The 24,687-nt window shown below is 34.2% G+C and overlaps 1 protein-coding gene across 6 annotated transcripts in view; it reads left to right on the forward strand.

The window, feature by feature from the left end:
* The window catches only part of NUSAP1 (nucleolar and spindle associated protein 1), a 60,485-nt gene extending 37,257 nt beyond the window's left edge, over window positions 1-23,228 (forward strand). For 3 of the 6 annotated variants that reach the window (XM_074289326.1, XM_074289324.1, XM_074289327.1), the window contains 11 exons: window positions 2,135-2,203; window positions 5,087-5,236; window positions 6,328-6,487; window positions 6,795-6,854; window positions 8,234-8,346; window positions 11,336-11,386; window positions 11,943-12,124; window positions 16,125-16,291; window positions 18,345-18,461; window positions 21,695-21,800; window positions 22,304-23,228. In XM_074289326.1, the coding sequence (XP_074145427.1) occupies window positions 5,132-5,236; window positions 6,328-6,487; window positions 6,795-6,854; window positions 8,234-8,346; window positions 11,336-11,386; window positions 11,943-12,124; window positions 16,125-16,291; window positions 18,345-18,461; window positions 21,695-21,800; window positions 22,304-22,397 (1,155 nt within the window). In that variant the 5' untranslated portion in view covers window positions 2,135-2,203; window positions 5,087-5,131 and the 3' untranslated portion in view covers window positions 22,398-23,228. The remainder of the gene's footprint in view (window positions 1-2,134; window positions 2,204-5,086; window positions 5,237-6,327; window positions 6,488-6,794; window positions 6,855-8,233; window positions 8,347-11,335; window positions 11,387-11,942; window positions 12,125-16,124; window positions 16,292-18,344; window positions 18,462-21,694; window positions 21,801-22,303) is intronic. The other 3 variants (XM_074289328.1, XM_074289325.1, XM_074289329.1) reach the window with 1 other exon arrangement.
* Window positions 23,229-24,687: the final 1,459 nt, after the last annotated feature.

Here is a 24,687-nt window from a genome sequence, read left to right on the forward strand (position 1 = left end):
AGAAGGGGTGGCTGCCAAAGGAGGCTTTTGGGGCAGAGGCCGAGCTAGGGGGATTACAAGAAGTGGTGTGTGATTGGCATGGAACGCTGTTGTGCTGTAAACAATGACAAGTGGATGGTTTCAGAAAACCTGAGCAGCTTTAAAGTGAAGTGAACAGAGCTAGGAGGACATTGTACACAAGAATAACATTATAAGATGAACAACTGTGAATGACTTAGCTATTCAGAGCAACACAATGATCCAAGACAATTCTGAAGGACTTATGATGAAAAAAGCTATCCACTTCTAGAGAAAGAACTGATGGAGTCTGAGCACTGATCAAAACATACTTTTTAACTTTATTTTTATTGGGGGCAGGAAGGGTCCAGGATCTGTTTTCTTTTTCAATGTGGCTAATGTGGAAATATGTTTTGCAAGACTTCAAAGATATAATCTATATCAAATTGCCTTCATAAGAAAGGGAGGGGAGGGAAAATGGCATAGAACCTTCCATTTGTTCCTTGGTGCAGATCTTAAATAGAAAATTAATTGTCTAATGTTTTCTTTCAGATGGCATGCTAGTGATCACTTAATTTCCCCAGATTCCTATAATAGTATAAACTGATGAATAATTTTTTCTCTTCTCTTTGGGAGGGAAAACCTCTTATAAGAATTATACACAATCAAGCAAAAGAGATTTTTGCATTGACTATGTCCAAAAAATTTGATTCATTCTATACCCTCTGACCCAGTGGTCCTCAAATTTTTTAAATAGAATACCAGTTCACTGTCCCTCAGATGGTGGGAGGGCCGGACTATAGTAAAAACAAAACCTCGGGGGCAGCTAGGTGGCGCAGTGGATAGAGCACCAGCCCTGAATTCAGGAGAACCCGAGTTCAAATCTGGTCTCAGACACTTAACACTTCCTGGCTGTGTGACCCTGGGCAAGTCACTTAACCCCCGGCCTCAGAAGAAAGGGGAAAAAAAAAAACCTCACACTCTGACTCCGCCCCTCAGCCCATTTGCCATAACCTTCGGGCAGTATAAATGTCCTCAGGGGGCCATAGTGTGAGAATCCCTGCCCTGTCACTCTCTATCAGGAGGCAACTAATATATTTTGTCATAAATCTTATTCAATTGTAATTGGCCCTTGGATTGAACAAAGTTCTTAAGTCTCGAAGTTTTTGTCTTTACAACATAATGTATAAATTTTTCTCCTATGCTCATTTCTTTCTTAATACAAGTTTTTCAGATTTCTCTAAATAATCTCCATCACACACACACACACACACACACACACACACACACACACACACACACATATATATATATTATTTATTTATTTATTTATATTTATAAAAAATATATATACTTACATACATAATTTGTTCAGCCATTCCATAATTGATGAACATTACCTTAGTTTTCTGCTCTTTGCCACCACAAAAACAGCAACTATTTTTTTTTTCCTTTTCCTCTCTTAATGATCTCTTTGGGGTATAGGCCTACTGGTAGTATCAATAGGTCAAATGATACAGATGGTTTTGTAACTTTGCTAAACAGATGAATTAACCATCATTTTTCAGAATTTCAACTGCCAAAAGTGTGTGTGAAGTTACTGTTCTTAACTTCCATTCTAGTTAAGGAAATCGAACATGCTTATTAGTACATTAGTATTTCTATCATAAAGATCCATAGGATGTGGAGCCAGAAGGGACCTTGAGGATCACTTAGTTCAAGAACACTTTCATTTTACAAATGAGAAAACTTGGCTCAGAGAATTAAAAGTATCTTGCCAAAATCACATAGATAGTAAATAGCATAATTTTTGCATCCAGACTGCAAAATGTGTTGTTGTTTTTTTTGTTTTTTTACCTATACTGCATTGTATTTTGAGAAGCGAGTCTCTAAATTCGTGCTCAAGTCATATAAAGTTTAGTTTTCTGGAAATTATTTAGGCTATCTCTCACTTAGAAAGTCTGCACTTGATGGTGAGAGTTAGGGTCAAGGAAAGGGGTAACTACGGTGAGGTTTGCAAGAATTATATTTCTTCATTTGATTTCAGCTGTAATTATGAATTCTTTAACTTAAATTCTTTATTTTAACTTAAATTTAAATTAACTTAAATTCTTTAATTTAATTAATTCTTTAATAGGGAGACAAACTTTTAAAATCATTGAAAGAACACTTTCAACATGAACTCAAGAAAGAAAATGAAAATCAGGTAAGTAAGCACAGTTTGTCATTAAGCAAAAAATTGACTTCAGTAATTGTTCATAATTGAAGTTGACTTAAAATCTTCTGATGCATATTGTGGAGACCACTGTTAGAAGCAGAATTAGTTTCTATGGATAATTAACTAAAAAAGTGACTTATTTGGATTAGTAAAGTTGCTTTCTAGCTACTGTCTGACTGTTGAACATAGTACCTTAGAGGACAAAGTAGAAAATTTAATGAAATTGCTGATTGCCAGACTCTGTCCCATTGTCCAAAGATCAGAGTTTTCAACAGTCAGAAATTTAGATGGTACCAGATGGATCACTGAATACCTCAGTAAAGTATGAGGAAATATAGTCAAAAGGAAGGGAAATTGAAAGTACTTAAGACATTGTAATAGTGATTATATATAAATATGATATGAAAATTCAGTATTATTATTCTTCACAAGCCTTTCTGTTCCCTTCATGGTCTTAAGTAGATCTGTGTCTCTGTCCCTAACCTTTTAAAAGTCTGGTTTCCTGTTGTTGAATCCTTCATTAGTTATTCCAAACCAGTAAGCATTTATTTTTGTTTTCAAAGCATTTGGGGTTATGGCCTGCCTAGAGTCATCCAGCTAGAAAGTATTAAGTATCTGTGTCTGAATTTGACTAGGGCAAGTATTCTATCCTTTGCGTCGTGTAGCTGCTCCTAGTGAGCATTTATTAAGAACCAGTGATGTGTAAGACACTGTAGAAGATGCTGGAGAAACAAAGCCAAAACTCTCACCCTCAAGGAATTTACCTTCTATTGGGGTGGGTTGGGGTACACTATAACATATAAATACTTTTAAAATATGCATTATTTGAATGGAAAGAGAGCATCAGGGAACTAAGAATGGACTTTCCATAGAAAGTGGTAAATGAACAGAGGAAGCTAGAGCTTCTGAGGGACAGAAGTGATGGAGATCATCCATTCCAGGAATGAGAAAAGGCCAGTGGAAATTTGTAGAGGTGAGAGAGAAGGCCAAGTCCAGGCCAGTTAGGCAACTTTGGTTGAAATATAAAATGTATAGAGGAGAATAATGTGAATTTAGTTTAAAAAAAAAAAAAAAAAAGTAAGCTGGAACAAGATAGTAAAGGGCTTTAAAGAACAAACCAAGTTTATATTCTTTTCTAGTGGCAAAAGTGAGACACTGAAGATTCGTGAGCAGGAGAATGACCTGATTAGACTTGGATTAAAAATTTTTTTAATTTTTATTTTTTTAACAATAGCTTTATATTTTCAAAATATATGCAGATAATTTTCAACATTCATCCCTGCAAAACCTTGTGTTCCAAATTTTTCTCTCTCCCTTCTTCCTATCCTTTCCCCTAGATAGCAAATAATCCAATATACATTAAACATGTGCAGTTCTTGGGTTTTAAGATTTTTGTGATAGCTCTATGGAAAATGAAGGGGAAAGATGAAAATTAGGAGACTTGAATCCAATTGCAAAACTGTTGGCAATAATTGAGCTGATATACAGCAACAAATACCCAACTAGGAATAATAATGTGATAAAAATAATAATTTATGAATGTGCTTTACAACTACATTGTATTACTTGCTCTCTAAGGGAATGGTGGGAGGAAGGGAGAAACTTTTGGAACACAAGGTTTTGTTGAAGTGAATGATGAAAATTATCTTTGCATGTATTTTTAAAAATAAAAAGTTATAAAAAATTCAATTGCTTCTTATATATAAGCAATTGACAAAATTGGTGCATTATATTTTAATCTTATCCATTCGTTATATCACTTATGCCAGTTTAAACTAGCCCCACTATTATTGAATAAAAACAGTTTGAATAATAGTTAAATGCAATATTTGAAGGGGAAAATCAGACAAGACCTATGATACCTAATACATACTATCACAAGAATGTCTGAGGCACTAAGCTGCCAGGGTCACCCAGGTGAGGATGTGGCAGAGTCAGAATCAGGATCCTACTTTTCTATCTATCTCCTGGACTTCATCTAGATGAGATAATGTATTTACATTTCTATGGCACTTTATGATTAACATAGCATTTTATCTCATTGGATGATCCCAACCATCCTGTCAAGTGGCAGTTGAAAATATCATGATCCCAAGTTTATAAAAGCCCAGAACTTGTCCAAGATCACACAGGTAGTAAGGGCTAGAGCAGCAGGGATTTGAATTGAGGATTTCTGCTGCTCTTTCTGTTCTATCTTCCTTCTCAGCCTTAGCTCATCACTTCTTAATATTCAGATCCAACTGAACCTGAAAAGACACCTATTGCACCCCTCTCATTTTAGAGATGAGGAAAGAAGCTCTTAGGAAGTAAGGAGCAGAATCATAGCCAAACCCAGGTCCTCTTATTCAGATCTAATGCACTTTGGAAAAGTATGCTTTATTTCAAGGACCTGTTATTTTAACAGTATGGAGTACAACCCCTACTGATGGAAAAATCCTCTATAATTTAGGAGATGGCATTTAAAAATTGCTGTCTGCTGCCATACCCACCTTAATTCTCCCTGCAAAAATCACTACAGCCAGGCTAGTGATTTTAGTTCTAAAATCAGATAAGATAGTTCTCCAACAGTAGTTCCTCTCTGGACCCACATGCCTTAATCTTGAAGTTTCCAATCTAATACTTAAAAGAATTTGAACTGTGCTAGTATAACCTTCAAAAACCCAAGGTCATCCATGACAAGGCATTAGAGTAGAATAAAAATGCCCTAATTTTCTTCCCTTAGACATAATCTTCATTTAACAGGTTTTTCAAATATTGCCTTTACACATAAGTATGTTTTGTATTTCATTTAGAATATAGTTTTTCATATGTAGAGTAGTTTCTCACCAAGTATTTTCCTGTATGTGATAGATTTGTTCCTCTTTTTTACAGAATGGCAAAAGTAATATCTCTCCTTCCTCTCATGAGGACATAGAAATGCTTAATGACAATGAAGAAAAATCTGATCAGGAAACTACCCCTGTTTCTGTCACTTCACCCCTGGGAAGAGGCAAAGCAACTCCAGAAAGCAGTGGCTCCAAGGTGAGAGTGTGGAAACCCAGGCTAGATGAACCCTGTGAAAAGGGGCAATGTGAGGAGCAGCTAGGTGGCGCAGTGGATAGAGCACCAGCTCCTGAAGTCAGAAGGACCTGAGTTCAAATCTGGTCTCAGACACTTAGCACTTCCTAGCTGTGTGACCTTGGGCAAGTCACTTAACCCCAATTGCCTCAGAAAAGAAAAAGGGGGGGAGTGTGAGTGACTAAATTTGTTGCTGCATTCTGAGGATATTAATTAGGACTTAATATTACTGCAACTATCTAAGGAAAATATAAGATAAACTAGAAATAACTGCTGGGTTCAATGCTGGGAAAAATCTATGGTGGTGAGTTTTCTATTTGTTCCAGGCTTCATCAAGTTATCCTAAGTAAAAGAGATACCTAGGAGGTACAGAGATTTCATTTTAAGCATGACCCATACAATGCATGTGTTGAGAGGTCGTTCTATGTGGGATATATTCAGACTTTTATGTCTGAGATATGTTCTAGAAAGGAGACTCTTTTTTTCGTGATAGTGTAGATATATAATGTAGAGAAATAGAAGTATAAACCTAAAACTTTTTTTTATTTTTACAATTTGATTCTGAAGGATTCTCCATCTGACCTCTCCATCTGACTTCATTAATCTTTGTGGACAGTGAGCCATTGTTCTCTGGAGTTTTCCCCTCATATTCTCAAGTAGCTTGATAAAGAATTCTTCATTTTATCCTTTTTTTTTTTTTTTTTTTTTTTTAAGATGTCATTTCCCCAAGACTTACTATTCTTAACTTAATATACTTTTAATCTAGATGTGCTCAGGCTCTACTTGTCTAGATCAGGTTCCCAATCTTACAGGTATTCCAAAGGAATCCTATATTCAAATTTTCCTCAATGGTAGACAAAAAAGTATCTCCCAATTGCACATTACTTTATGATGCTATTGACATTGCAGCTAAAGAGTTAGCACTATTCTGTCTTTCTCCCTACTGTCTTTAAAAATAGACGAGTGAAAATTCTTTCCTTCTATCTCTACTTAATTTTTTGTTTCCCTTACTTTGGTAACCCCTTTATGGATTAATGGAGTCTTTGAATTTGTAGCAGGATCATTCAGAGATGACAGAAAGTGATCATACTGGGTCTTCCAGAGAAAAAAAATACCAAAAGGAGAATCTCTTAGCCATTGTAGAGGTCACAAAGCCATCCAAAGAAAACCAAAAGAAAAAGCAGACAATTTACTCAGAAGAAAATGAAATGGAAGGTATGTAAAGTAGCTAAAGAATAGAAAACCAAAAAAAAAAAAAAATTTAAAAAAAAATCCAACAATATTAACCATGAGTTGGAGTTCCACAAAGTTTAAGTAAAATAGAGAACCTATTCTTCTGCTTTCTTTTCTTTGGAGGCAGGCTTAAAAGTATAGAAACTAGGAAAATAAGCATCTCCCTCCTCCCAGGAATCTGTGTGGCTAAATCCATCAGATTGAGAAATTGCATGAAATGAAATTTGTTTTTATGATCTGAGAATAAGTTTCATTAAGCCTTTTTAACTAATATTTCTCTCTGAATTAGGTGATACACAAGATGGTTTGTCCAAACCTAAGAAAAGGAAAACAATATTTACAACTCCAAGTAAGTTTTTAAATAATTGTTAAGACACAGCCCTAAGTCAGATGCAAAGAAAATGCATAAGGAACTACTTGAATGCTTCTCTCTTTGATATTTATATTGCTTCATAAATAATGAATTAGAATAGCAAAGGCTCTCCAAGTTAAATTGTGATGCATAAAAATGCTTTCTATCCAAACCAAGATATTTTGGTGAGCAGTGAAAAGGGTAAAGAATAGATAATATAATACAAGAAAATCTACAAGGTAGGACTATTCTCCCCTATCTTAGCCTGCCTAGAGTTACCAAAAACTTACTATGCTTGGGAAAACTTGCGTAAAGACCATAATGAAATTTGCACATCTCTGATAATGTTCATCAACAATCATTACTAAGTGCCTCCTTATGTGCCAGATACTGGACTAAGTGCAGGGGGCCGAAATTAAAGATAAATGAAGCAATCTCTGCCATTAAAGAGCTTGTATTCTAGTAGGGAAGACAGGTACTTATATAAGAATACGTGAAATGAATATGAGATAGTTTGGGGAAAGGAGAAAGGGAGAACCCTAGGAGCAGAGAGGGAAAAGTAGAAGATGTCACTTGATCAGAATCTTGAAAGAAGTCAGAGTTGACAAAAGAAAGGGTAAGTAGAAGGACAGACTGTAACTGAATGATCTGGTCTTCATGACTAAATTTTCTTTCTTTTTTTAAATTATATATTATATATTATAAAAATTATAAAATTAATTATAAAAATAAATTATTAATTATCAATAAATTATTGGTTTATTTAATTAATTTCTTATTAATCTATTAGTCGATATTTATTAAATTATTAATTAATAGATTATTAATTATAAAAATATTACATATTTTAAAATTATAGCTTTTTATTTACAAGATATATGCATGGATAATTTTTCAGCATTGACAATTGCAAAACCTTTTGTTCCAATTTTTCCCCTCCTTTCCCCCACCCTTTCCCCCAGATGGCAGATTTGCCAATACATGTTAGATTTATGTTAAAGTATAACTTAAATACAATGTATGCATACATGTCCATACAGTTATTTTGCTGTACAAATATTCCATAATATTCAGATACCACAATTTATTCAGCCATTCTCCAATTGATGGGCATCCACTCAGTTTCCAGTTTCTGGCCACTACAAGAGGGCTGCCATAAACATTCTTTCACATACAGGTCCCTTTCCCTTCTTTAACATCTCTTTGGGAAAAAAGCTGAGTAGTAACACTGCTGGATCAAAGGGTATACACAGTTTGATAACTTTTTGAGCATAGTTCCAAATCGCTCTCCAGAATGGCTGGATGTATTCACAATTCCACCAACAATGTATCAGTGCATGACTAAATTTTCATATTTTGTTGGGGTAATATTCTAGATTTTAAGAAGATTCATGAAGCTCATTTTAAGGAAATGGAATCTATTGACAAATATATTGATCGAAAAAAGAAACGTATGGAAGTCCTTAACAACTCAGTGAAAGAATTAAAGGTATGAGATCTAAACTGCATCCTTGATTGATTTGGCCTTTTATTTTTTAAAAATGAAATAAAGTTATAGGAAAAGCTAATTGTTAATTATTTACTGAAGATAGCTTTAATTTTACACCGCTACTATTAAGTTCAAGGAACTATATCATATATGTCATCATTAGGCTGACTTTTAAATAATAATTTACATATAAGAATTTCCACTCTCTGAAAGATCATCACCTACTCAGAATCTTACAGTAGCATAAAGGAACATAGGGTATAAATGTCTTCAGTGATGTGAACCTCAGTGACTTGATATATAAACCCCCCCAAACATGTAAGATTTTTATCCCATTTACAAATGAATGGCTGACAAATCTAGCCCCTTGCAAAGTTAGCTTACCTCTAGCCCAAATAAATCCCAATTCCAAAGTAATTCTACCAACACTTGTATTTATCTAACCCACTTGTGACTGAAATATCCTGAGGTTGCTAGAGAGCCTTTCATTCCCTTTGTCAACCTTATTATCAAATTGCATTGGCCCCTGCTATCTCTGGGTCACCCCCAAAAAAGACTGTAATGGTCTGCTTTCCTAAGATTCACTTTGACCCTATCTGCTTGATGTTGTGCTTCAAGATTCTTGTCATTTACAAATTGCAATTTTTTCGGGGCTCTGACTCTTGCAAATTGACAGAATCTATGTTTAATGAGATCAGTGCTTGTGAGTATTTTTAGGGAAATCTATTACCTTTTTTGTTCAAGAAATCAGTGTCTGACTATGACACTCTCCTGTATCTCCTCATTGCCAACACAATAAAATACAAATTGCTCATTTGGCATTTAAAGTCCTTCCCTGTCTAGCTCCAAGAGTCATTTTTATAGTCTGCATACATATTACTTCCTCCCTGGGGCTCTAGCTAAACTTGCCTTTCATATTTTTGTAAAAAACATTCCATTTTCCTATATGTCCCCCAAAACTAAGATGTTTTTTCTCACCTCTACCTTACAGAACCTCCTAGTTCACTTTGAAACAGCTTAAATGTTACCTCTGTCATGAGACTTTTTCTGATTACTCTCATGTTACTCCATACCAAATCACTTTTGTATTTATTATCTATATCCTATATATATCTGTCTGGGAATATATTTCATTCTTCAATCACTATATTCCACTAGATTGTAAATTCCTTAAAAGCAGATACTACCTCCCTTTTGTATCATGGGGCAGTACTGAACATAGTAGGTACTTTAATAAGTGCTTATTGATTGATTGGAAAGAGCCCATTATTTTTTGTTTCTTGTTTGTGTTTCCTTTCTAAATCAATTCCCTTGTCATGACCCAAGGGATCCATTTCTTCCCTACCCACATTCACCAAAATTCTTTGGCTCTCTTTCTTTCTCTGTCTTATTAAATACACTCTTTCCTTTGATTTTAGTGTCTATTGACAAGTACAAATAATGAGATATACATGTACAAAAAAAAAAAAAAAAAAAAAAACCAACACAAAAGAATGAAAATTATTACTCCTCTGGAATAAACTATTATTTACCAACTCTTGTAGATAAAAAACACCTACAAATTGATCTCTTTTGAAGGCTCCATGTGTGTATTGTGTAATGTGAATGTTTGTCTCTAATTGTTTTAGCTGTCCCAAGATACAGGTATGACTTGACTGCAAACAAAGAGGATGGAAACAGCGTGTAGTGTCCCCTCTCTTTAGGGCCGAGCCTTCTTTCATTGCCATCTACCAGGATGTTAAAACATTGTGGCTTTTGAAGTCAGCGATAGAATTCTTTTTTTCTTTCTAATATGTCATTTAGGACAATTATCACCCAACAAATTTCATAATTACTATAACATCATGGATAAATTTTCTTTTTTCTCCCATGAGCCTGAGAAACTGGAAACTGGAATTGTTTGGAGCTTTTTGTTCCAACCATTTGTGGGAAACATCATATATAAACTATAAAATGTATTCTGGAATCAAATATGAATTACCATTATAATTTTCCTACTTTTTTGTTGTAGACTTTATTTTCAAAATACGTTATGATAACTTTTGTCTTTTTATCACAGTAATTTCAATCGTTATTCCCCAACTAAATATGCTCCCATGCCCCTACAAAAAAGTTATGCAAAAAACATATAAAACAGTAACCATGTTTTATAAGATATGATAATGTTCTTGTACTCCTCAACCATTCTGCTATGAGATATGTTTCAGTCTATTCCATGGGACCATATGGTCCCATGGTTTTTCAGTTTCTGAAAGTTTGACTTCCTTTGATCATCTTTACATCTATATATTTAGTGTTATTGAATGTGTGCTTTTGTCCATATAGAAACTATAAAATGGCTCTTTACTTTAAAATGACTTCTATTTACTTTCACCAGCACTTTTTTTTTTTAGTAGGCTTTTGCCTATACAATATATAAGTCCCTGGGACAGAATTACATATAAATTAATACAAGGTAATTATTTGTTATTACTATAGGAGCTTTAGCCATAGTGTTCTTCCTTCAGATGATTTTATCAGAAGAGTTAAGTTATTGTTAATACAAGTAGCTACTTAATACTCTTTTAAAAAGCAGGGCCATTAGAAAGCTGCTCAAATCAAACTTAAAATATAACTGGAATTGACAGAAAAGTGATCTTACTAAGAGTAACAAAAAACTGGATTTTTGAAAATGGAAATAAGAATTTCTTAAAATGTATTCTGTAAACAGATGCATTTTATAATATAGATGTGTCATAAGTCTAATTCTGTTCAGTCTATGATAAAGGGTAACTTTACTTTAGATTTTGGCATTGTTTTATAACATTAGACTGCTTCAATGCAATTCTCTACTTCCTCTTTTAAATCTGAATCTGAATTTTGCCACCTTTCCAACAGACTGCCAATTTCGTTGGTCTTCTTTGTGCCACCAAATAAGATTACATTTCTTTTGTGATGTAGTTGAGACTAATAAAATGCAATACTCAAATTTTTCTTTCTCTTTTGACAGATATTAGCTAAAAATGCTAACCTAACTGGATCTCCCTACACTAATTCCAAGGTGAGCCTTTGAACATTTTTGTAAATAATTTAGGAATGTATATGTAGGAATTTCATTCCACATTATCAATATATTCTAGTCTTCTTGTCTTTAGCCACTAAGTGCCTAGTACAATATCTGACACACAGAGGTGCTTGAAAACTTTTTAATCTCAATTATGTTTGTTTTCTATCATCTTTAATAGCAGTTCTCAAATAGATTAACATGCATTTCTCTAAGAAATCTCGTAGGTGTTCCTCTTTGGAGTATTCTCTTCAAGATTCTTCCATTCCATTTGTATCCTATATATTGACCAGTAATTAAAGAATCTGTGGCTACCATTTGTACTTGTGTTGTGTTCCAAATCACTATAGCAACATACCTATTGATGCAGTTCCTGAAATGCTAGAGTCCTTTGACCTTTTGTGGGGACAGGATGACAATGAGATTATTTTAGAAGCTTTCTCTTTATACTAAAGAAATAAACTTTGCCAGTAAAAAATGACTTTTAGTGGACCTAAGTCATTGAAAACCACTATGTTAAAAATATGACAATTCTTTTTGTTTCTTCTTTAAGAAAAATTCATCTAACATGAGAATAATAAGCCCAGTTCCTCAGAGAGGCAGGCCCTCTTCTACCTGCACTCCCATCAGTCCACGACGCTCACTTCGTACATCTCTTGGGACTGCAAATCGAAGTATCTTGAGTCAGAAACTGTTCAAGCCATCCACCCTCTCAACTAACAAAATGAATGTCAGGTAAAACAGAGTCCCTGAATTGAACCAGTAGGCAATATTCAGAAGCTCTTTTAATCCTAGTTAAAGGTTCAAATAATCAAAAATACAATTATATTACTTACTTGGTGCTGATGTCTTTGGATGCTCTAAACAAAATTTCCAAGATATTTTTCTTTCCATTTAAACCAAAAGCTCCTAATTCTCAGAATAAGGTAATTTTCTTTGATCCGTGATAGTGAGCAGTCTATAAGCTAAAAATGTAGCCATAACATCACAATCATAACTATACTATATTCCCTCGTCCTTTGATTCTTCCATCTCCTTGGGAAATTCTGGTATTTGAACAATGATATCTGACCAAGAAGTAATATTTTTAATTAGTGGTAGTCCCTTACCATGAAAATTCCTTTTTTTTTTTTTTTTAATCTTTTTTTAATTTTTAAAACATATACAGAGATAGTTTTCAACATTCAGTATTGCAAAAATCAGTGTTTCAATTTTCTTTCTGCCTCTCTTTCCCCCACCCCCTCTGCTAGATGGCAAGTAATTCAATAGATGTTAAACATGTAAAATTATTCTATACATATTTTCACATTTATCATGCTGCACAAGAAAAATTAGATCAAAAAAAAAAATGAAAAAGAAAAGAAATGCAAGGAAACAACAGCAAAAAGTGAAAATACTATATTGTGATCCACACTTAGTCTCCAAAGTCCTCGCTCTGATGCAGATAGCTCTCTCCATAACAATTCTATTAGAAATGGCCTGAATCACCTCACCATTGTAAAGAGCCACATCAGAACTAATTGTTGTGTACAATGTTTTCTCGGTTCTATTCACTTCACTTAACATCAGTTCATGCAAGTCTCTCCAGACCTTTCTGAAATCACCCTGTTGATTGTTTCTTATAGAACAATAATATTATATAACATTCAGATACCATAATTTATTCAGCCATTCTCCAACTGATGGGCATGTATTCAGTTTCCACTTCCTTGTCACTACAAAAAAACAAACAAACAAAAAAACCTGCTACAATTTTTGCACATGTGCTTACTTTTTCTTTTATGATCTCTTCGGGGGAAAAACCCAGGAGAGACACTGCTGGATCAAAGAGTGTGCACAATTTGATAACCCTTTGGGTATACTACCATGAAAATTCCTAATATCTATGGGACTTTGAGTAAATTAATTCATTTCTCTCTTCATTTTCATCTTCTATAAAATGAAATCATCCTAGATTATCTCCTGTTGCGTATTTTTATAAAATCTCCTTGAATAGATTGAATTGGCAGCTAGCTAGATAGCCTAAATGGTTCCTTCCCCTTCTAGCACATTGTATTAGCATTAGAAAGTCAGGAATTCTGAGTTCAAATTCTCTCTCTGCCACTTATTAGCCTTGTACATTTGGGCAAGTCACTCAACTTCCCTGAAATTCAGTTTCATCATTTGTAAAATGGGAATTATAATCTTTGAACTCTCTATCTCATAGGACCCTTGAGGAAAAATTCTTTTGTAAATCTCAAATACTACATAGAATTGGGTCAAAAGGGTTAATTATTCTCCTGCTTGTACTAGACTAGCCTTAGGGATCTGGACTGTCCTAGAAACATCTGGCTCTTACAGAGATAAAAATTTTAAAAATTACTTTTCTCTAAGACCCAGTCTGGAATCAATAATACTTATAAGTAGCATTTATATTGTACTTTAAAATTTGTGAAACACTTTACAAATATCTTGGAAGGAATGGGGTGCTACTGTTATTCCCATTTAACAGATAAGGAAACTGAGGAAGGCAGAGACTAAAGTGACTTGGCCAAGGTCACACATCTAGTGCCCAAGGCCATATTTAAACTCACATCTTTCTGATTCCAAGCCCAGCACTTCTATCTATTGTGTTATCTGGACAAAAAAATGTGAAGGTATTAAGAAGAAAAAATATATATAACATAAGAGGATTGAACTAGATGATCTTCAGCTGTCAAATTCTATTTCTTAGTGTATTTGTATTGAATTATCTTCTCCAATACCTTCTACTATTTTGATGTGAACCCCAAACTAGCTTATTTCCAGTAATTGCTTAAAATAAAAAGTCCATCCTGTGCCTTTATTAACTTTGATCAAATCAATTTCCCAGACTGTCCTTAATCAGCTCTAATTCAACTTCCATTGTCTCAGTGATGGAAGGCCAAAATTATCAGATCATCTTCTCTGAGACTAAGTTGACATCTTTATTTTTTTTTTGATTGATAAGAGCTTTTTATTTTCAAAATTAGATGCAAACATAGTTTTTAACATTCATCTTTGCAAAACCTTGTGTTCCAGATTTTTCTCCATCCCTTCCCCCATCTCTCTCTCCTAGACATTAAATAATACAATCCTAAGCTAAACATGTACAATTCTTCTAAATATATTTCCACAATTATCATGCTGCACAAGAAAAAATGAAAAAAAAATGAGAAGAAACAAAAAGCAAACAGAAACAAAAAAGGTGAAAATGCTATGTTGTAATCCACACTCAATCCCCACATTCCTCTCTGGATGCAGATGGCTCTCTTCATCACAAGTGTATTGGAATTGGCCTGAATCATTTCATTGCTGAAAAGAGCCAAGATCTTCATAATTGATCATCACATAAACTTGTTGCTGCTGTGTACAATGTTCTCTTGGTTCCACTCAATTTACTTAGTATCAGTTCATGTAAGTCTTTCCAGAATGGTTGGATCATTTAATAACTCTACCAATAATGTATAATGTCCCAGTTTTCCCACATCCCTTCCAACATTTATTATCTTTTTTGTTATCCTTAATCTATCTGAGAAGTATGAAGTGATATCTCAGAGCTGTCTTAATTTGAATTTCTCTGATTATTAGTAGAGTATTTTTTCATGTAACTAGAAATGGCTTTAATTTCTTCATCTGAAAATTGTCTGTTCATATCCTATATTGGGGAATGGCATGTATTCTTATAAATTTGTGTCTATTCTCTTTATATTTTTGAAATGAGGCCTTTATCAATGGAAATAAAAATCTTTCCTCAGTTTTCTATTTCCCTTCTAATCTTGACTGCATTGGTTTTTCAACATTCATTTTGTCCACAATTTTTTTCTCCCCTTTCCCCAAGACAGCAATCTGATATAGATTATACCCATATATATACTTCCCCCCCTCTATACACACATATATATACACACATACACATATACATATACCCATACATACAATCTGATTACTCATAAATTGATATTGACTCCTATTGATTTAAGGTTTTGTGGGTTTTTCCCCTCTCTCTCCCAAACTAATGATATATAAATACATTAAAGGAGATTTTTTTTTTTATTCATCTTGAGCCTTTCTTGAAAACTACAAAAAAGGCTGCTACAAACATTTTTGCACATGTGGGTAGAGTTAGCATCTTTAAAGACAGTCTCAACAACCTTTAAGACAAACTTGATGGGAACTTAGCTTTTGCAGACTATTTACATCCTTATTACTCCCTAGATCTTGCTCCCTCATTCCTCTGCCTCCCCTGTCCTATAAAAAGTCTGTTCGCGCAAATGCAAATTGTTCATTCATTTATGACTCTGTCTTGTATTTGCTTGAGCCCAGGTTTGATACACGTAGTAAAATAGTAAAATCTCTAAAATCCATTACCTATGATGGATGTCTGACTTGATTTCTTCAGGTCTATTGAATTGTAACTGAATCTCTACTATATTATTATTACATAATATTCTTTTATAATTATGCTCTCCCAAATCTATTTCTCATTACCACTCCTGGTACTTTTATACCACTTCAATTTTTACCAAAATTCAAGAGATTATAGTAAAATAAATGTCTGTTTTCAGACTTGTAACAAATTTTCGACCTTCTCCCCCAAGAAGAAAAATTAGAAAAGTGAGAGAAGAGTTTGAGTGCATGAGAAAGTTCTTTTGAAATAGTTTAATATTGTCTTCTCTCCTTCACTGCTTGGTGAAACTCTTAATAACATTGTATTCCACTGTATCATTCTGTTAAGGTTCTCAGAGACTACTAAAGATAATGAGCATAAACGCTCACTGACCAAGACCCCTGCCAGAAAATCTCCATATATGTCCATGCTTGACACCCAGCCACAATGTGAGACTGTCCTGGTGAAGAATAAGGAAAAGGAAGCCACTCAAGTTAAGGGTGAACATATTTCAGGTAATGTTTGCTTTATGTTATCTTGTCTTTCTCCTCTAACAAAATATTGCAAGTCTTCATCTTTAAGCCAATTGGTTTCCTGTATTTTTTACATATATTTGTGTCCCTAAAGTTTCTCACAACAGGCATAATCAGTAGTTACATTCACAAAGCAAATAATTCGTCAAAAATTAATCTATTCCCATTACGGAAAATGCCAGATGCTCCCAATTATTGAATCAACCTTGCTTTCTAGATTCTAGAAGTATGGCCAAAATATTGAGCCAGCACCCATCTGGGGCTGTATCGAACATTCACATTCTTTTTTTTTCCCTCCCAATTACATGTAAAAAAAAAAATTTATCATTTATTTTTTCAAATTTTGAATTCCAAATTCTTTCCTTCCCTTCCCCCCATTAAGAAGTTAAGCAATTAAAAAAAAAAAGTTAAGCAATTTGATAAGAATTTATATATTACATATTCACATCTTAGAAGAAATACTACTGCTAATCCTAATAGGCAGTCCTTGAACGGCAAGATGTACATAGTGTCCCATAGTGGCAGCTGCTCATAGAATAAAATCTGGGCCTTGAATTGTATTCAGAAGTAGACTCTACAAAGTAGAGTTTAGCTTGAGCTGACTGCTTCCAAAATCCCCTTCTGCAAGACAGTAACTATGGTCCTCTTTAATTACAACTTCTGGCTGCAAAGTATAATATACAGCAGTAGTCTGAAGGCTGCAAAGTCTCCATGCAGAAAAAGACAACAGAGCAAAGGGTAATTCAGCAGAGGCTTTCTTTACAACTCAGGCCTTGAGAGCCTAGATAGTCATGACATGTGGTTCAGTGGCAATTTCAAAAGAATGCAAAGTGTTAAAAGTATAAATTCAGACTTCTATCTCATAAACATCTCCCCTTTTCCTTATCTTAGACCAGTAGACAAATTATATTTTGTTTTAAAGGACCAAAATACCTTGGTTTCTGGTAGTGTAGCCAATCAGGAAGATTCCAGTTTGTAATATACACAGGCAAGTCAGTTAACCTTTTATGCCCCAGCATGAATCTGTAAGCTCATGGCAGGTACCTGTCCAGTTGAAAGTGTCTCCTCACAAGTGGTTCCCCATAGCCCTGAAATCACAAATCTGGCTCAAAAAAGAAACAAGCCAGGTGTGTTCAAGCTTCAAGACCATCAAGGAAGTTGAAAGAATGATCTCTGCTATCAGCGTATGCATGTCAATTCACAGAGAGCAAACTGAGAAAGCTTAAAGGGAAGCAAGTGACCTAAGGCCAGATGAGACCAATATAACAAAAATCACCACCTAACTCAATTTACTTATTTGGTGCCATACCAAACTACTAAAGGGTTACTTTATAGAACTAGGGAAAAAAATAACAAAATTCATCTGGAGGAACAAAAGTTGAAAAACCCTCAAGGGAAGAAGTAGAAGGAAGGGGGCTGAACAGTACCAGAGTTCTAATTATACTACAAATAATAATTATGAGAACTATTTGATATGATATATTTAAAAAAAAAAAAAAAAAAAAGTAAAAACCTGGATAAGTATATGGTACACTAGAGCAAACAAATAGCTACTTCATATTCACTAAATCCAAAGACCCAACTATTGAAATAAGGACTCACTTCACAACAAAAACTTAATTTTTACATAGCTATTTTCTCGTTTTCTTAAGTTTTTATTGTTTAGACTAATATCTCACATCAAATAAAGTAAATTATGAAAGTATACTTGATTTAGATATAAACAGTTACATCATAAACAGGCACACATAAGGAAGTTCATATAAAAACTATGGATAGAGACAAATTCTTGACCAAATAATAATCTTATCAAAAAAAATTACAAAATGTTTTAAAAGGTACAACAAAAAAATAAGACCTACTGGCTAATTATTTTCTATCACAATTTTTCCTTAATTCCATTTTTTTTTTTTTTTATCAAGTTTAGACTACTTAAATGCCTTCTCAAGATAAGATACTATTACTTTGAAACATGTAAGGCTCTGGAGTGATTTATGTATTATTTATACTAATTTTCTTTTGTTGTGCTTTTTAGTTGTTACCCCATTCAAGTTTACAGCTGAAGCAACACAGACTCCAGTCAGTAATAAGAAACCAGTATTTGATCTCAAAGCAAGTCTTTCTCGTCCACTTCGCTATGAGCCTCACAAAGGTATGTGATGCTTTTGTATAGGACATCCAAAGAATATACTCCTTAAGCAGTTCTACCATCCTGAAGATTCAAAAATTTTATCTAAAAATGAGAAAGCTATCAGCCAGTTTAGTGTGGTTGTAATTTGATTAATGGTTGACTAACTACAGCTATCCTAAGAAATGTCATCTCATTTTTTTTTTCTTTTTGATTTTGAAAGAGGAGGGAAAATGTTCCTTTTGCTGAAGTTGTATTCCCTTTAAGAAACTGTATTTCTTTTTGATTTGTGATCCCTTTCGGAGTCTCAGCCCCTCCTGGGGAAGGCATATTCCCCCAGATAAGTTATCTTTTGGGGATGCCAGAGTCTTTGATTCAATTAGAAATCCTGATCAAAAAGCATCCCTTTGTTAATTCCAATAGAAGATCTGGGCTGGAAACTGATAAACATTTAAACTTGGGAACCTGAGTCCTGAAGTCTCAAGACTCCTTAAAAAGGGGCAACTGGACTCAACTTCTTCAGAGGGCCAAGCATTTTGCTAGGATCCTGCCCGCTTAGAAGGCATTCTCTTCTTCTCAGCACAAGAATCCATTTCCCCATAGGACTCTGCCACTAGAGAAGTCACTCTCTTAGCAAAATGGTTTCTATTCAACAATAAATTTTCCTTTTGCCTATCAATAATTCGGGATAAGTGAATTCTTTCACTTTAAACCTGTGGCTGACCAGAGGGGGGGTGGATATTAACAAATCTCATCAATTTGATTTTTCTTGTGTAGCAATTATGCATAATTATATCAGCATGTATACATATTTTGGATTACTTGCTATGGGGGAGGGGGGTAATTGGAACACAAAGTTTTGCAAGAGTTAATGTTAAAAAATTATCCATGCATTATCTTTTGAAAATTCAAAAGCTTTAATAATTAAAAAAAAAAAAAAGAAAGAAATGTCATTATACATTTGTCTAATTTAAATTTAAATTTAATTTAGAATTTAAATTTAAATTTAATTTAGAATTTAAATTTAAAACTAGTACCTATTTTTGCCAGTTGTTGAAGAATTGCCTGGAAGGAAAATTAACAGGAATAGGACTGATTTACTTTTTTTTCTCTTCTAGCTAATGGTTGCTAAATTGGTAGATCAGAACAAGTAGTTATAGATTGCCTCTATTTTATCTAGTATTTGTCAAAGCATCTCATGCTATTCTTGTGGAAAAGCTGTGGACTATAGGTAGAATACAATATGCCTGGGCTCCAGAAAGGTCAAGGAGCAATGGAGATCTGTGTTTGGCCTTAGGCTATTTTAACAATATTAAAAAACTTATATTCATAATCAAAGGATTACTGGGTCAAAAGGTTAAGAATATTTTTTGTAGTTTAATTTAATATTTTGAATTCTATCAGTAGTAAATGAACATACTTGTTTTGCCACAACCATGCTAATACTAAGTTTCATTGCATTTTAATTATTGTCACCAATTTGATAGGTGTAAGGTTGGTAACTTAAAATTATTTTGGATTTACAGGCAAGTACTATTTCCAAGTGGTTATTAATCAACATATTGCATCTTTTGAAATTTCTCTTCCTATTTTTTGACTATTTTGACTATTTAGTGTTGTCACTAACACTTATATTTTAGAAGTCTTAATTTATGATAGTATTTATGAGCAAATGTCATTTATATATGACCATAAATATTTTTTTCTAATCTGTTTTTAAAATAACTTTCAAGGTTTAGGGTTTGGGGTTTTTTTTATTTAATTTCAGTATTCATGTTGTCCCCTGAATTTCTATTTGTCAAATCAAAAATTGGTCTCCTTCCACAGTTTTGAGATAAATTTTATTCTCTTTTCTCCCATCTTTTCAGAGTTGTGTATGTTTGTACTTCACCTATTTAGAATTCACAAGGTTGTACATATAGATCCAAATTTCTTTTCTGTCAAACTGACAGAAATGCCATTACTTGCAACATTTAAATAGTTAAAGGTGATAAGGTCTAGATTTAGGGAACCAAAATGAGATTAGGGTTTCTGGTGGTCAGGGAATTAAATGATAAGGTCTAGTGGCAGGTTTGGGGTTCAGGGAACCAAATGGAGAGGTTTGGCTCCCCTGTACCCCCTTGGGATTCAGCACAAGGATAGGGAGTTTTGGGGACTCTCTTCTGGTGGCGCAGAGGTTCTCTGTAAAAAAATTTACAGACCCTAAAACCTAGATTAATAAAAAGAGGTTTATTATAGAGATTGGGAAGTGAGGTTAGAAATCCTGACAGAGAGGCATAAAGTGTGGTTAGGGAAATGGGTAAGGATAGGGAGAGGATGGCACTGGAAAGAGTATTCTAGTGGACAGAGGCTCCTTGGCATTCCAAGCATGGAGCTGGCATGTTTGGAACTTCTGCAAAGAGAGGGTTTTAGTTTGGCTTTTTTATATTGACTGCCTTAGGGGCTGGGACCGCTCAAGTTGGCTACAAATTGGGGGTTGCTCTAGATGGGGCTAAGTACAGTTTGAGTTTAATTGAATGGAAGATCTACATTTGAATAGAGTTGGAATTTTCTAGCTCAAGACTCAACCAGCCCTGCCTAGGTAAACCACTTTATCTGATTCCCTGGGGTAATCTCTCATTGAGGTAGGGTTGTAGAAGATTTTCTCCTTCAAGCATTTTTTAGACTTTCAAGGTCCCCTCTTCAAAGGTTTTACTATATTTTTAGAAACTATCTGCTAAAATAGAGTAATTTGGATTTTGCTCTTAAGGTTGTAAACTGAAAAAGTTATCTCCCTGTGAGAGGTAATTATTGTATATTTAGATTATTAATTACAAAACTAGTTGAAATAATTAACCATCTTAGCAAAGTGCACAAGATAAAATAAACTCACATGACTTATCGGCATTTCTATATATAATCAACAAAACCCAGCAGGAAAAGATAGAAAGAAAAATTCCATTTAAAATAACTGTAGACAATATCAATGGGAAATTTACCTGCTAGAAAAAGAAGTACTTCTTAGCATTTTTATGTTGCTATTAACTGAGGTGTTAAAATGGCTTCTTTGTACTTTGCAAAAATAATGAGCACTTAAAATTAAATTCTTTATGAAATTTGTGATTGTGAACATGAAAACCATTTGACCTAAGTTTTTTTTTTTTACCTTTGACTTCCAAAAACCTCCTAAGAAATATATTGAAAATTTGGTGTCACAAATAATAACATGAAAATGACCACATGTAAGAGGCTTTAAATCTCTTTTTTCTCTTATGTAGGGAGACTAAAGCCATGGGGGCAATCTAAAGAAAATATTGCTCTGAATGAGACAAATAGAATTGACTTCCACAAGAAAACTTATAAACAGCCACATCTCCAAATCAGGTCAGTATATAATTATTATTACTGTTTAGTTTTGAACTTTTCTATGAAGGTATTTCCAATAGTATTCCTGTGTTAAATATTTTATTCAAGCACTGCTTTTTAACTGTTTAGTCTAGGGATGACAAAGGGACTCTTATCCATCTCGACTCCTTTGACTTTCTCTTGAAGCCCATGGGCCCCTTCTCAGAATAGTGTTTTTAAGTGATGGAGATGTTAACTTTCAGTTAAAGGCTAGTAAAAATGAAGGTGATGTAATTTTTTTTCCCATTAAAGTTCACAGAACATCTCTTCTCCCATAGGAAATCTGTTCATGGAGCCCAAATTAAGGAAATCTCAATAGTTGTATGCTTTCATTAGATGAAATGCTGTCATTGTCATTTCATTCTTATTTGGTTTATTCATCGTTTGGGCACTAACTATTCTAATATAAAAGGGGTGGTACTATTGCTGCAAGATACCTCGTTGCTGCCTAATTTCAAATAAGTGATTGTCTTTATCCCCAGAGAAGAGCAACGGAGGAAACTTGAGCAGAAAAGGAAAGAGAAGAAAGACGATGTCCTTGGAACACGAAGGGGACTTGTCATGCTTGGAGACTGAGTCTGCCCAGTGCTCTGCCGACAGTCTTCATCAGGAATCTTTATGCTTCTGTAAATATTTCTCTATTTGTTTTGTCCTTGTACATTTCCCCCAGCCTGTCCTCATGCTTTCCTTGCCCTACTCCTCCCAGAGGCTGCTCCTCCCCATCATGGAGATACTGATACTATCAGCTCACAAAGGTCTCCTTTACAAACTCTGGCAGACTGTCTAAAATGGCTTTTCCTTGGCTCCTTTTTATTTAATAAAGTACAGCTCTTAATCCATAAACCCAATTTTTTGTCAGTATCCTCTTCCAGTCCTTAGATCTCCAGCAATCTAGACATAACTTTTTTCATATTTTAAAAGATGAGAGAAAAGGAGAAGGTAGAATAGAAGACGCCTCTATAAACTTCTAGAGAACTTACTAACTAAAAATATTGTTCTCTACCTGAGTAAGCATCAATATAAAAAAGTCAAGCTTCCATATTTTCTTAGACTTTTCCTTGGTTAACTGTTCTCTATAAATACATATTCGTTGTAATTTGTTAGTAGATGCCATAGTTCACATTTATGCCCTAAATGCTTTCAAGACTAAAGCAAAGGAATCATGCTTAGAAGAGTCTTCAATTCTCATATTATTTATAGTTAGTTTTCCAAGATTGTTGTGCTCTGTGCTCTAATCTCTTATTCAAAATATATAAAAGACTGCAGATGTATAGAATTATAGCCATATCTATTGACTTTCAGAATTTTATATTTGGCACAGTATCTGTCAGATTAAAATACTGTACTTCAGCTAATCTACTCAATGTTTTCTACTGCTTTGTAAAATTTTTATAAATAAAATAAAAACTGAAAATTCAATTTTTTCTCAGCTATGGTCAGTTTTATGCTTTTGATAGTAATAAAACTTGGTACCCCAAAGGGAAAAGAGTAGCAAACAGGAGGAGATGATCAGAGGAAGAAAGCTAGTAGGAACCAAGACACTGTAAAAAGCTTAAGGCAAAGTAACTGAAGGAATATAGAACCTTGTTTAGAGGAAAAGGGGTGGGGGCAGCTAGGTAGCACAGTGGATAGAGCCCCAGCCCTGAATTCAGGAGGACCTGAGTTCAAATCTGGTCTCCGACACTTAACACTTCCTGGCTGTGTGACCCTGGGCAAGTCACTTAACCCTCAAGGGGAAAAAAAAAAAAAGAGGAAAAGGGGTGGGTAGTGGGTAATCCTAATTTGGAAAAAAAAAAAAAAAACCTAATATTAGAGATAGATGGAGAAAAATGTAATAATATAAAAATGAATGACAGACTGAAACAAACCCTACAATCTGTTGCTAACAATAAACAACATTTAAAAAAACAAAGATATAAATGAAATAAAACTGAAGGGATAGGAAAAAATTACTATGCATCAAAATAGTAACAAAATTCATTTGGAAAAAACAAAAAGAATATCAAGGGAAATGATTAAAAGTAGAATGGATGATACATATATTCTGACCTAACTATACTATTACTAAGCCATGAATGCCAGGAGATTTAAAAATATAAATAGAATTTCTCAGGACAAAAAAAAATTGGAAATTGAGGGGATGCCCATCAATTGGGGAATGACTCAATAAAATGTGGTTTGATGAAATATTGTTCTATGGGGAATAATCAGCAGGATGCTCTCAAAAAAAAACCCTAGAAAGTACTCCATGAACTTAAGCCAAGTGAAATGTAGTGTATACAAAGTAATAGCAATTTCTGGGATAACTGAGCTGTAAATGACTTTGCTATTCTCAACAGTACAATGTGTGAAGGGCTGAAACTCTTTGAGTCAATGTACTGAGGTCGGACAATCGAGCACTTGAGGCTAATTATTAATTGGACAATACTCTATAAGAATATGTTTGTAAAATAGCCCTTCCCACTATCCTGTGCTGGCCCAATCATTTGGTGTATACAGAGAATTGTGGGAGGGACTAGGGGGTGGAGTGAGACTAGCCAGAGACATTTCCGCAAGACAAAGAGAGAGATGCAGAGGTGAGTCCACTCTACCTCTAAAGACCAAGAATAAAGACTTTTGCTTATTCTGACTCCAGCTGATTCTAAGGTATCCAGGATGCTAAGGCGGTCACCACATTTGGTGCCCAAGGCAGGTCCAAGGACCCTAATTTCACTGAAGAAACCCTTGGGGACCAGGAAATAGGGTGAGTATTTTAATAGACAAACAGGGAACTTACTTTGTTAAGGGCTAAACTAGTAACCTTTTCTAGCCAAAATGGGGCAAATATTAGGAAAAGATTTTCCCACACCCCCAATCCCACCCCTAA

This window comes from Sminthopsis crassicaudata, chromosome 2 (genome assembly GCF_048593235.1).
Source record: "Sminthopsis crassicaudata isolate SCR6 chromosome 2, ASM4859323v1, whole genome shotgun sequence".
In the NCBI taxonomy this organism is placed as follows: Eukaryota; Metazoa; Chordata; class Mammalia; order Dasyuromorphia; family Dasyuridae; genus Sminthopsis; species Sminthopsis crassicaudata.